Source organism: Pempheris klunzingeri, chromosome 20, assembly GCF_042242105.1.
Source record: "Pempheris klunzingeri isolate RE-2024b chromosome 20, fPemKlu1.hap1, whole genome shotgun sequence".
Taxonomy (NCBI): Eukaryota; Metazoa; Chordata; class Actinopteri; order Acropomatiformes; family Pempheridae; genus Pempheris; species Pempheris klunzingeri.
In genome coordinates this window covers 4,662,429-4,675,684 of record NC_092031.1, presented here as the reverse complement: position 1 = coordinate 4,675,684, position 13,256 = coordinate 4,662,429, and the positions used below count along the sequence as shown (strand labels likewise).

The window sequence follows — 13,256 nt, the reverse complement described above, 5'->3', positions numbered from 1 at the left end:
TTTTCAGACAGGTTATTTTACATCTTACGAGCTTAACCGCGAAGTTAAAACACGAGAAGACAGTTAGAGAGGGTGAAACAATATGAGTTTAGAAAATCTACGCATGCGCTGTGGGTACCGAGCGGGAGGATCACTTCCGTATTAGCGCCAGAAGTTTCTCGGTAAAAAGTCGTCCTGACATGTTAAAGTCTGTGAGGCATCCCCAGATTGCCATATATTTAAATTTCATGAACGACAGACTGAGAAGGAAGGATTTAGCCGTTAAAACAAATCCTAAAATACAGGCTTTGATTCTGTTTCTGCACGTTTTTCTGTCGACTATTACTCCTGAATACTTTTAGCTGTAGAAAACATTCAAGTGTCACAATGTTCAGCATTTTAGGAAAATCTATGCATTTAGTTTTTAACTTTGCTCTCCCTCTTTTCCTCACTGTTCTTTACTATAGAAATGAATAGGAGCACATATGACTGCAGGGTTAACGGCTCAAGGAGACTAATATTACTACTACTACTGCCATAGAGAGTATACAGAGTACTTTTACCACTACTGCCAAAGATAGTATATATAAAGTACATCTAAGAGTACTTCTACTACTACTAATGCCAATGACGGTATATAAAGACTACTTCTACTACTACAGTCATAGAAAGTATAGTACGTCTAGTACAACTACTACTACTCCTGACATAGAGAGTATATAGAGTACTTTTACCACTACTGCCATACAGGGTATACAAAGAATACTTCTACTTCTACTACTGTCAGTGATGGTATACAAAGACTACTTCTACTGCCATAGAGAGTATTTAAAGAGTACTTCTACTTCTACTGCCATACAGTATATAGAGTACATCTAAGAGTACTACTACTACTACTACTAATGCCAATGACGGTAAATAAAGACTACTACAGTCATAGAGAGTACAGTACGTCTAGTACAACCACTACTACTATTACTGCCGCAGTCTTAATTACTGATACTAACACTCACATCAGGGCTGAGCAGAGGGCTTCACTCATAATCCTTCATTGCTGACCGCTGGTGGGTTCCTGATGTATAAACTATAACTGCAGTGAGGTCAAACAGACTGCACCAGTGTCACCAGCTCTTCAAAAAAAGTGTTTCTAAAGTCACAGTACTGTCCCAGTTATCCTCATGAGGGTGACGCCATTCACGTGTAGTTAAGTCTTGACACGTAAAGCACATGGCAGGTTTATACACGTCCAAACCTCAAATGATTCACGCAATGCTTATGAACAAAATTTAAGGATTAACGATTTTGCCTTCACTTTCTTTACTGTAAATCTTACACAGGCAGGTAGTTCTGCACTCTCATGTTTCACTTTTGTGGCCTGATTAAGAAAAATCTCAGTTTGAAAGACTTCTTTTTCAAATCTGTTGCGGGGTTTTGAAGGGCCGTCCTTGTGATGTGACACTTAACTCATCTTATAGCAAGAAGTCCCAGCACAGACGAGTTTGGTTGACCTTCAAACATAGATTTAGGGGTTTTATTCATGGCAATGCCACACATTCTTTGTAGAACCTGAAAAATTACAAAAGTGAACTGATAATGCTTACCAGCATCATTTCCTATTTCTGTTTTTCATTAATACAGTACATGAAGTATGTCACAATCAGAATGTTAGAAGTACGATAGACGAATGGCAGTTTTGTGCAAAAAAAACATCAATACTGAATGTATCAGAAAATACCGTTCTCAACATCGATCTGGCAGGACGCTCTGTGTAACTGTAAAGAAACAGTAAATCAATGAATCAGCTCTGGAGTGGAGGTACCGTGCAGTATCAAAACCCCTTTGAGCACATTAATAATTTTCTTCATCTTGTAAATTACATTAGAAATCAGAACTGTAGCTCTGTTGTAAACCTCCTCTTCACCTGTTATTGTTTTTGTTTTATTTAGTTATTCATTTTAAAACCAGGCCGATGTTACTGACAAGTTACCTCGCAGTGTTCAGACTGAACTCGAGACCATAATTATGCTTCACAAACAGTGAAAGAGGACATCACGTCTTAGGCACGCACCATGAAAAGCTGTCACCTTGGTCCGTCAACATCCAAAGGATTGATTGGTTCTACTTTATCTTTTGGTCATCTGTTCAAATATAAATATAGGTCAATACTTTGATATAAAAAAATAAGGCAGGTTTGATTTCTTAAAGATGTTATGTTGTGTTTTTCCCACTGGGATTTGTCAGCCTACTGTGCATTTTTCACCGTCCACTAAGCTACATGTTGTGTAGTGGTTCATATGTTTGTGCACACGGCAGACATCCCATCATCCCCTCTTCTTCTAAGCTATCATCGAAGGGATTGTAAAACCGACAATTCAGAATAGTCTGTGTGCAGCTTCAGACAGCTCTGTTCAGTTCATATGGCCTTGACATCGATAAGGTGGCCGTGCTGGGCCCCTTGCCTTAGGGTCTTGATCCCTTGCAGCTTGCGGCCGTGAAGCGTGAAGCGTGACCAGGCGGCCAGCTGGAGCAGGGCACAGGTGATAGGCACAAACACCAACATGTAGAAGCAGCCCAGGCGTAGAGGTGGAGTCCCTGAGCCAGAAGCAACGTCAGGCACGGAAACCAGGGAGTCCTTCACAGGCTGCCTCTCAAATATATCATAACCTGAGGAGGAGGGGGAAAAAAGTAGTTCCTTCAGTGCGCACAAAACACAGAGGAGTCGGTACACATACTGAACTCCTTTAGCAGAATGGATGGTTCCTCTCCTTCTGTCTTTTCTAATGAGGCAGTCTTGCAAAAAACATTGCAGAATATGAAGAGTAGCACGACTACAGAAGGGCCTAATAATAAAACAAATCAAATATACAAATTCTTTGGTTCTGAATGGATGTCTAAGTTAGTAGGGTAATACCAGATACTCATGTTAGGTTGTGTATAATTCACAGGTGTCCCCGACTAAGAATGTTCCTAGTTGAATGTGTGTAGGTGGGGGCTGCTGCGCTATGACTGTACAGACCGGAGAAGATCCCCAGAGACAGACTGAACATGACACTGTGTGCAACAAAGAGTCTTCTTCCCTGCTGAAAACACCAGGCGCTGCTCTGAAAGCTGAAAGAGCAGCGTTTTTTTTTTCCAGCCAAGACGTTCTGGTTGCTAAAATCTGTCTGTGGAGGTAAAAATGAGTACTTGTGCATGTTGTGCTAAAATACATATTGTTTTTCCTGTAGGCCTTTCCAACAGTGTTTTACAGCGGAGCCTGAAACAAAGACCAAGTCCTAACATCATAAAAAGCAATTATGAAATAAAACCTTACGGGAAACAACCAGATGCACGATTTGTGTTCAAAGAGTGCTGCTGTGCTTTTCTATTCATCGACATGGACAGTGACCACATGGCTGGAATTCAACTGAGCTACTTGACATTTAATCTGCCACAAAGACACAAAGAGCAGCTTGTAGCAGCATTTGAAACCAGGTGACTGAGAGCACTTTCTTATGGAGGATCCAGGCGGAGTGTTTCTGTCTGTACCTGTGTAAACACACAGCAGCCAGGTGCCTATGAGCGGGGCGAATGTCTGGCCAGGTTTGGTCATCAAGGCAACCATCCCGAAGAGGAGCGCAGAGGTGGCCTGCTGCCGTCGATTGATCACAAAGTCCTCGTCCACCAGATCAGAGATAACCAGTTTGAGCAGCTTGCACGTCCCCTCTGTAAACACCCGGTTACTAGAAGGAAGAGAGATCAGGTTACAGCCTCAACTGTGTGGAGTCAGGAAATGTTGGCTGTAATATAGTAGATGGGAAAAAAACAGAACAATGATTACCTTTTCATTTTACAGAGGTTTATAATGTAAAGAGAGGAGGCAGCTACCAGTTGTTTATCAAGGGCAGTAGTAGTATTAACGTGTGTCATTATCATTCCTAATGTCTCTGTTTGTCTCTCGGGAGGGGAACGGTTACAGCTTCTGACCTAACACAGCATGCTTAGGTGCGCCTGTGTGTTCAAAACCACATAACATTGTATGAAATACAGTAACGACTTCATCACTTGTGAGTGATGTGTTTTTGTTAGCAGCTCAGCCTGAAAGTTTGAGAGAGAAATGAAAGCATTCACACACAACTACACAACTTTACGAGTTATTTGACAATAATGGTGTAAGATGACTGACTGCCAAACTGAAAAGCTGCAAGGACACAAAATCTATCAAGGGGTCTACGGATTGAGGGTGGCAGATTTTAAAAGCTCTTTGGCAATTATTGGCCTCTAAGAGCTTTTCTCATTGATTCCACTTTTCCCTTCGATGGGTTGCTTGTTGTGTGTTTGTGTACTCAGCGTTGCAAATAATGATCTTAAAAAATACAAAGTCCAAACAAACATGCAAACAAAAATACGAGCTGTCACACATCGGCTCCCCGATGTGTGTGCTGATGTGTGTGCGTGGCCATACCTAGCAATGAAGATGCACAGCAGATAAATGTGGTCAGCCCCTGCCAGCAGCATAGCCACACTAAGTCCCAGTTTGAGCAAAAATAGCCAGCGGATAACCTGGTAAACCCCGTAACGCTGGCAGAGTGTCAGGAAATACAAGTTGTTCAGGTGGGGGGCAATGTAAGAGATGCCTGCGTGGGAGCAGAAGCAGAGCTGCATTAAAAAAAGGCTAATCAGCAGAAATAATAGTCATTTTGAAAGGCATGACAGTTCAACATAAAAAAAAAGATGGATGGCAACTTATATGAAATAGAAATCTTTTTTAGCCGCAACTTCATCAGTTCCTAACAGCTCAGCAACACAAACAGTATTTCAGTACAACTTCACTGGTTTTCTGAAATGGTCCTGATCCTAATCTAACAGGATTTTGGGGCAGACTTTTGGACACTGCACACACACACATTCATCTGGTTACTGGCAAGTAAAATGTGCTCGGTAATTTGTCGCTAGCTTGGATCGAGAAGGCTTGAATGTGTTCGTTATTTCCTGTCTTACCGAGTAAGATTGAACCTGTAGAGGCAGAAATATTGTCAGACAGGAGATGTTCCAGGAAAAGAGGGAAGAAGTTGCTGTTGAAATGGCAGTGAAACACCTGCAGGGGGGGCAGAGACAACAATAAAATCTAACTGAGTAGATTAAGTATATATAATGATAAATTAAAATAGTGGACATAATTACAGTGCAAACTGCGTACAGTGATCATGTGTGTCCAGGTCAAACTGATCAGTGTGAGTGGATGATTATCGTAGCTGACTTTGTCTTTATCTCTCGTGCAGATTACCATCTAATTAACATTTGTACATTTACATGAAAACAAGGTAATGAAACAGACAGCTTGCCATTTAATGTTACACATTTTGTGACTAAGCATTATCAGTCCACTTGCAGGTGCACAAGTGCTTCTGTTCTCTGTCTCCATCACCAGCAGCCATGACTGTTTGTAGCAGCATGTAGCATACTGGGACAGAAAGTCAGCCCTGGACTTATCCACTGGGACTGGCCCAGTATGCCAGACCGGTCAGTGTGGTAGCCTGAGGAAAACCAAGTCCCTCTGCTCTGCTTGTGTTTGTCATAAGTAGCCAGCCAGACGCAGACAAGTTACCACGAGGCAAAGCAGGAGTAAAAAACAGCACTACTGTATTTTTAAATGTTTTCTCATATGTTTTTATGTATGAAAAGACCAACAATGAACACTGTAAGTGGAATCCTGATTACTATAAGCAAATTATTTAAACAGCATTCATGTAGGAATGTTTCTGTGCCAAGCTTTTTGATCCAGATAAGTGGCTGATTACTGTAAACATGAGCCTTCTGAGTGGTTTCCACTGTAGTTTAACTTTAGAAACCACAAGAACATATAAACATACATTTTTCCACTTCTTAGAAGAACAGTTAACATCTTCCCACTTTATCTCTACTGGCAGTCATAGCACACCCAACGTGCCTAGTGTCTTACCTGAATGAGGTTCATAGACACAAACCACATGAAGTTCTTGTGCTTAGAGAGCTGCTTGAAGTACTGTCCAACTGTGACAGGTTTTTCTGGGTGGGTAAGTGGAGCATGGCCAACATTCAGCCTGGGGCAGAGAAAAAGACGACGAAGAGTGAGAAAAAGAGGGAAAAAACACAGTCCAAAAACATTTAAAGTAAAATCATTGAGAATTTCCAGATCTTCAGAAAGTCCTTACTCTTTGAGTGTCAGAGCATCATCCTGTCTCAGAAGGACTTCCTTTTGGAAACGATGCTGAAGCAACCGAGACACTACGAAAAAGCCCAAGATGGTAAAAGCTGCTAGAGTCACACAGAAGAGGCGGAAGGAGTAGAAATCCTCCTTGTCCCAGAATGAGTAAGACAGAAACACAGAGAATGAGCCCAAAGCGCTGAACACAGAGCAGTGGAAGTTGAGGCGCGTGCGATCGGTGGCGGACACAGCGAGGTCGGCCAGCAGGGCGCTGTGGTGCAGGTCCACCATAGTGAGAAAACCATCGTACAGACACAGGCACAGCAGGAACTGCAGTCCTGGGCTGGCCCACGCCACCCAGAAGGCCAGGAAGGACAGCGCGAAGAGAGGCCCATTTGTGGAGAGGGCCTTCAAGCGCTTCAGCACCACCTCTGGAGTTGTGATCTGAGAGCCTGACCTGGGACGAAAAACAACCAAAAATGAAGCCAAATCAGCAGCAGGTTTGTTAAGATTGACATTTTAACACAGAGTCATGAACAGACACGGCCGACAGACCTATTTTTACACTCTCAAGCTATTTGAGTCTGTTTTGTTGGTTGGGGATATATGAGGGTCATCTGAGCTGGCTGATGTTGAAATGTATCGCCGTCTACGTACATACAGGATCAGCAAACACACTAAAAACCATCATGAAAAAAGACAAATTAATAAAGAGGGATAAAGTGCATGTCCCAATTGTACAACACCCAGACAAACTGGTTAAAAGGTGCCGACATTAACAGAATAATGTAATCAACTTTGTTTTGTCACCACCTTCTGACAATAAAGAGCCACAGTTTGCTCACTCAAAATGAAATGCAAACACAGATGGCAGCCTCAAGTTCTGATGACGTGTTTACGCAGCCTCATGAGCATGAAACATTTCCGTGTGCGAGGGTATATTACAGGAAATACCGTGGTAGAAATCTGCAGGTGGACTGGAAAGCCAAGAGAGGAAGGTTTGGAGGCACAGAGATGTCAGAGTGAGGAAGATAATTTTACACAAAGCCACACACACAGTGTGTGCGTGAATACAAAAAGATTCCAGGGAAATGTCAGTTTCAAATATTATTTTTTTGCACTTGTGTTACGCGGTGGGGAAAAACAGAAGGGAAAGGCAGGATGAGGACACTTACTGAGGAGAGCTGAGGAAGGGGCGATCACTCAGCCAGCCGAAAAGAGGATCGTTAACACTGTTCCATATAAGGAACACCGTCTGTGGAGAAGCAGATGAGACAATAATACTTTATAGATTATCAAATAAAAGGAAGATACTGGGTTATTGAAAAGAACATTAAATTATTAAATTAAATATCAAGCTTCTAAGAATTTTAACTCCGGTAGTATCTTTATAATCTTAATTATAATCTTAATAACTGTGATTGTGTAATGGATGACTTCAGTAGCCATTTCAATAATCCAATTATCATCAGGCAATTTGACTATTTTTATCTTAAGTACAGCTGGGCAGTATAGGAGCTATTTTCATTGTCAGTCATTGATTTTTATGCCTGTGAATCATCATCATAACTAGCAGAATAACAATGTCAAATTACTCCAAAAATGATTTGTGAGTGTCAGGACAAGCCCAAATCAGGGTTTCTGCAGGAAGTATTGGTTGATAGCAGGCGTCTGCTGGTGGCTTTTAACTACAGCTTCATGTTTTTCTGACTTATTACTCCTGTAAGTAGTAGCATCAGTGATTACTGCTTCCATGTTGGTTTCATTTTGTCTCTTGTTACTCACCTCTCCCACCCAGAAGGAGATTTTATCGATCTTGTAGATGGACACAAATGTCTGTACGTAGTAAAGGAGGAACACATTGTGGAGGATGGAGGTAAACAAGGCCAGAGACCCATAGAGCACTGCAGTAGAGAAGATGCCTTGCCAGAAGCCCCAGACGCTCCTGCCCATTCTTCTTTTTCAATCGCTCGGCCTCGTCTTTTCTCTGTGCCAAGCTGCAATCATCTCACGGCCTGGCCGACCCAGGGTCACCACCTCATCGTAGCCTGCAAAAACACAGCGCAAGTGGATAGAAACGTGCACTGAGACTTGACAGAAACATGTATTTTCAGTTAAGTAGACAAAGAAACTAAATATTCTCTCACCCTGAAGCAAAACACTCTGCACCTGTGTAGAATTTACATATTCATGAGCATCTCTCAAAGTTACTGCAACACCTCGGAGTTAAATCTCAGCTGCAACACAAAATAATATTAGCATGCCTCTGTCTCTGCACAGAGCTTGAGCAAACCAAAAGGAAGCTATTTTCATAGCAATGGTACCATACGTACTCATTAAAGTCAGTTAGGCTGTGAGCCTCAGATCCTTTCTCCTCTGGTCCACGCCCAGCTGTGGTGTAGTGTAAAACTATAATTTTCCTCTGTTAGTTATAGGACCACTCCTCTGACACTCCGACTCACGTCTCCAGTGTCCCCATTAAAAGCTGGTCTTCTCCACAGTGAAACAACAAAAGGAAAGTCACACGATACTCAGTCCTCTTTTTCAGGAGTGCTTTCACCGAAGCATTTTACTTCTTTTTGGGTGTTTAACATTCTGGTGGTGTTTTAAATGTCCCAACATGCAGAACTTACACCTACTGTAAAAGCTAAGGGCATAATATAAGATTTGTTTTAAAGACAAAGAAAGCTCTAGCTCGAAAAAAAGCACAAGGTTTTCTCCATGTCGCAGCTCCTTGTGAATTACTGTCTTTGATCACAACAACTGAGGACACAGAGTAACCGACAATGAATGCAAATCCTGCAACAGCTTCACATTGTTTAACTTCTCCTCTGAAGCCCCAGCTGCAGTCCCACATGGAGCAGCCTTGGGAGAAGAATTCACTTACAAACACCAACAGGCTTCTTAATTCACACCGGACTCCCTCGAGCTCAGACTTGCCCTGACCTACAAACACCCTCTTATATCCTCAGTGAGACAGTGAGACATGTAATATCTCAGTGTCTCATGTGACCACGTTGCAGCAAATGTGCAAACTTGACCAAAGCAAACCTCCCTGGAGTGCAGCATAAAGCTTTCCAACCCTGATCCTATCAGATCCAAGCAGATCCGTATCACATCTCTGAGGCACAGCTTACTAAATCAGATGATGTCTAGTTGGTAACAGATCGGGATCTACAAATATACAATTCATGTCCTCTCAGCCACAGAAGATTCAAATCTGTCTCCACCACCTGTGGGCAGATTATCCACTGTCATTACCAGAAGGCATGGTGACCAACCATGGTGGGAGGAACTGGTAACCAAAGAGTAGGTGAGCTGAATCAGAAAGGCAGAATATGGAAACATAACCAGTGTTTGTTAGCAGAGTTATTCTCTGATTCTGGTGACAAACATCTAAGCACTCATAGCAGGCTATATAAACAAGCTAGAATAGTAATGTTGCTGTAAAAAGAAAAAGAAAAACAGCTGATTACATGTGTTTAACACTGGCTACTTACCACACAGTGAAGGAACAGGTGGCGTAGCTCGTCTTGGAAACGATAACAAAATATTAGCTAGTTAGCTAACGTTAGCTTTACGATAAGCTCAGACTGGCGTCACCTTTGTGTCACCGGCTCATAATCGACCATTAAACCTACAACTTAGTCACGTTATTCTGCTGTGTTTGCCAGAAGCAGTGGGAAAAATCAATACCAATCTTGTATGATTATCTCTTATTGGGCTTGTGAACGTAGCCAACTTCCGCTAATGGTTAGCACTAGCTAGCCTCGTTTAAATGCTAACACTGCTTCCGGTATAACAGAGAAAATAAATGTGACTTACCGGTAAAGAAGTTGTTACTCAGACCAAATAAATCGTGTTTGGCTGAGTGGGAAGTTCACTTCACCGGCTCAGGCTCTTCTGGCAGTCAGCAGCAGCAGCTGTGTGTGGATCACTGGACCGGCACGACGGAGGCAGACAGTCCACGTCATGGCAGCGACAGGCGGTCACTCACAGCCGAGACGACCCCCTGAGGCAGGTTGTCCTGGAGGTCTAACACTGAGAGCACACACACTGGCTTTTACCTTAATAAGATAAAATAAAACAAAAAATGAAATGAAATACAATACAGACAATGATGTTTCTTCTACCTAGACACTTAGAAACAACTTCACACTTGTTTTTTGATAGTAAAATATCAATATATTTAGTGTTCTTTAAATGGACAGATCAGGAGTTTCACTTCTTTTAAACTGGAAAATCTGACTCCTGTAATCTTATAGATATGATCTGTTACCATGATAATCCAGATGATGGCGCTGTTGAACACCTGATTGATTTTATTATCCTATAGAACTTTTAAACTTTTATCATACAACTTAATTTGAATGAATGATGAAGAAATAATCCTTTTGAGCACTGTGGCAGTAAGTAAAGTTATATTTGTATATGCATACTCCTTTTTAAAATTACAATTATCTTATTATTGTTACGTCTATTAATCTTTTCATTCCATGTCAGCTAAATATAGTTTGTCAGCAGCAGATGATCTAGATACAGAGGCACATGTATATGTGATTGTAGCACTGTGTCTGCTGACAAGCTACCAAACATTAGAAAGGAGACAGACATGATGAAACACTGAGACAGGTGATATATTCAGTCTGGGCAGAAAGGAGAAGCCAGATCCCCAGAAATATTCAAGACAGCTGGAAATACAGAGAAGAGGAAACACGCTATAATGAAACCACCTTCAAGGGAAACTGAGTCTTTGTACCCACTGAGACTGGACATGCTTGGTTGCATTCACAAGAGCCACTTAAGTATCTAAAACTGCAGGGGGAGAGCGACTGATCTCCTGTTTCGGTCAGGAATTAAGAAAAGCAATAACAGAGATGGTGAGCAGTTGTTCAGTGTGTTAGGGCACAATCCAAAGAGCCACTGCAGCCACACAGTGTACCCAAGAGGCCACGGGAAAAGATCAGTGTTCATCTCTTTGCATTCAACAAAAACGAGCATTTACTCGTAGAAGACTGGAGTTTCTGAGAAAAGACACACAAAGAGTGGAGATTTCACCACATCCCACCGAGCTAACACTGTCCGCAGTCAAATAGACTGTCCAGCTGAAGCTAAAGAAAACGTATGCATATTAAAGGAGACCACCATCCTGTTGTAATGACCCTCAGGAGCTCACCATGAGATGATGGAGCAGCACCACAGCTCCTCAAAAAACCACTTCATTCAACAATTCCTGCCTTTCCATCTCCTTTCCAGCGGGGGTCAGTCACGGGGCTCAGATCACATGGACACTGTTCAGACTTTACATTTATAGGCACTTTAGAATAAATGCCAAGAAAGCATCCATTACTGTTGTTAGGCAGCCTCTAGAAACTATAACACATAGAATAATAATAATGATAAAGTAAGGTATTATATTCCTGTGTGCACATTTCATGGCAGTATTGCACTTTTGCTATTTTATATACAAGTAAAAATACTCATTAAAAGTACTCAATATATATTCTAATATTCAACTAAAGTTATTGATTCATTTACATGTAAGCATCACTAATGTGGCAGCTAATTTAATTCTGTACTACATTTGAGTGAAAGGCTCCAAAATATAGTGGGGTAGAGTTGTAATGCAGCATAACATGAAAAGAAATAAAGTGATAACAGTAAAATACAGAACAACCTCAAAATTATACTTAAGTTAATGCACTCACTTTCCAGCTTGCCTTTAGAGAATACTAATCTTACCAGGACATAACTGAACATATATTTTATTACATTTTGTTGTGTCATTTTTATTTTCGCCCAAAACTCAACGTAAATGCAACAAAAACAACGAAAAGCTGCTTGAGGAAGGTGCATGGTCTTAAGAGAAGGCAGGTATCACTTATATGGGCTAATAATCCAGTGTAGGTGTGTGTGTGTGTGTGTGTGTGTGTGTGTGTGTGTGTGTGTGTGTGTGTGTATAACAGGGGGTGGGGGAGGTGGGGTGTGTGTGTGTGTGTGAGCATTGGGTAACTGCAGCAGCAGCAGCAGCAGCAGCAGAGCAGCTCGGTGTTCCGCCGCGGAGGGACACTGGAGAGGGTTTGCGTGGACTCCAGGAAACAAGCAGGTGAGTCGGTCTTTGCCTCTCTGGCGCTTCCCCCTCTTCACCCTTTTTTACTAGTGTGTTTCCTCCACTTTCCCCCACGCACACGCTCCACGCACATGCGTCCGCACTCAGGTGAAGGTGATAAAGGCGCGTGCGGTGCTGTTGTCCCTCTGTGCTGCAGTCCAGGTCGGACAGGTGCACATGGAGGAGGGGGTGAGGGGGTAGGTGGGTGGGGGATGTTGTTTGCAGACCACACAAGCCTGTTTTTACTCTAATGCATCTTCGTGGAAGTTGAATATTGCGGTGAATTAGAATCAGGGCACGTGCCACCGGGCAGGTGAAGACGCCTCTTGTCCTGCTGAGCTGCGGTGTTGTTAAAGTTAAAGGTGTGATGCCTTCATGGGATCCAGCCGTGTGTCGTCTGTTCGGTTTCAGGCCGCGTTCCTGCTGTGTTCCCTGTTTTACTCGTGGAAGAAGTAGAGGGGAAGGTAAGCCTGGGGAGAGAGGGAAGGAGGAGGGAGAGGAGGCTTTAATAAGGTTATCCTCAGTGGTTTCTTTCAAAAGTTCATCAAACTTAACCATCAAAACTTGTGATATTTACAGTGGATCATTGATCTTAATTGGCCATAAATGAGATACAGCTGTCAGAAAACGACTAGAAATAGATATTAGCCTTTGATGTGTTCTGGGTTGCCAGTTTGGGAAACCTCTAGGTGGCTACTGAGCAGTAAGAAGTACTGAGAAGACCCTTAAAGTGAAAGTGGAAATACCTGAATGTAAAATATTCCATTACAGGTAAAAGTCCTGCATTTAAAATCTTACTTCAGCTAAATGTACATAGAATATCAAAAGTGACTTGTTATGCACAGCGGACTCTTTCAGAGTGATAAAATATATAACTGGGTTATTGCTATTGATGCATGTATTTCAGTGTCATGGTCGTTGGAGGTGGAGCTATTTTGTATGCTAATTTTACTACTTTATATACTTTTATATAGTTTAACCTATAACAATTAGCATATTTTA

At 42.1% G+C, this 13,256-nt stretch overlaps 1 protein-coding gene across 4 annotated transcripts in view; it reads right to left on the bottom strand.

Moving 5' to 3' along the window:
* Positions 1-10,131, bottom strand: part of mfsd13a (major facilitator superfamily domain containing 13A) — a 162,694-nt gene extending 152,563 nt beyond the window's left edge. For 2 of the 4 annotated variants that reach the window (XR_011585726.1, XR_011585727.1), the window contains exons 1-9: positions 9,971-10,131; positions 7,931-8,193; positions 7,321-7,400; positions 6,153-6,602; positions 5,921-6,041; positions 4,960-5,056; positions 4,424-4,595; positions 3,508-3,701; positions 1,799-2,643 (exon numbers count right to left, since the gene is read on the bottom strand). Coding sequence is in view for 2 of the 4 variants with exons in the window: in XM_070851300.1 (XP_070707401.1) it covers positions 2,393-2,643; positions 3,508-3,701; positions 4,424-4,595; positions 4,960-5,056; positions 5,921-6,041; positions 6,153-6,602; positions 7,321-7,400; positions 7,931-8,098 (1,533 nt within the window). In the remaining 2 variants the exon portion in view is untranslated. Of the gene's footprint in view, positions 1-1,477; positions 2,644-3,507; positions 3,702-4,423; positions 4,596-4,959; positions 5,057-5,920; positions 6,042-6,152; positions 6,603-7,320; positions 7,401-7,930; positions 8,194-9,645; positions 9,723-9,970 lie in introns of those variants that run through there. The other 2 variants (XM_070851300.1, XM_070851301.1) reach the window with 2 other exon arrangements.
* Positions 10,132-13,256: the final 3,125 nt, after the last annotated feature.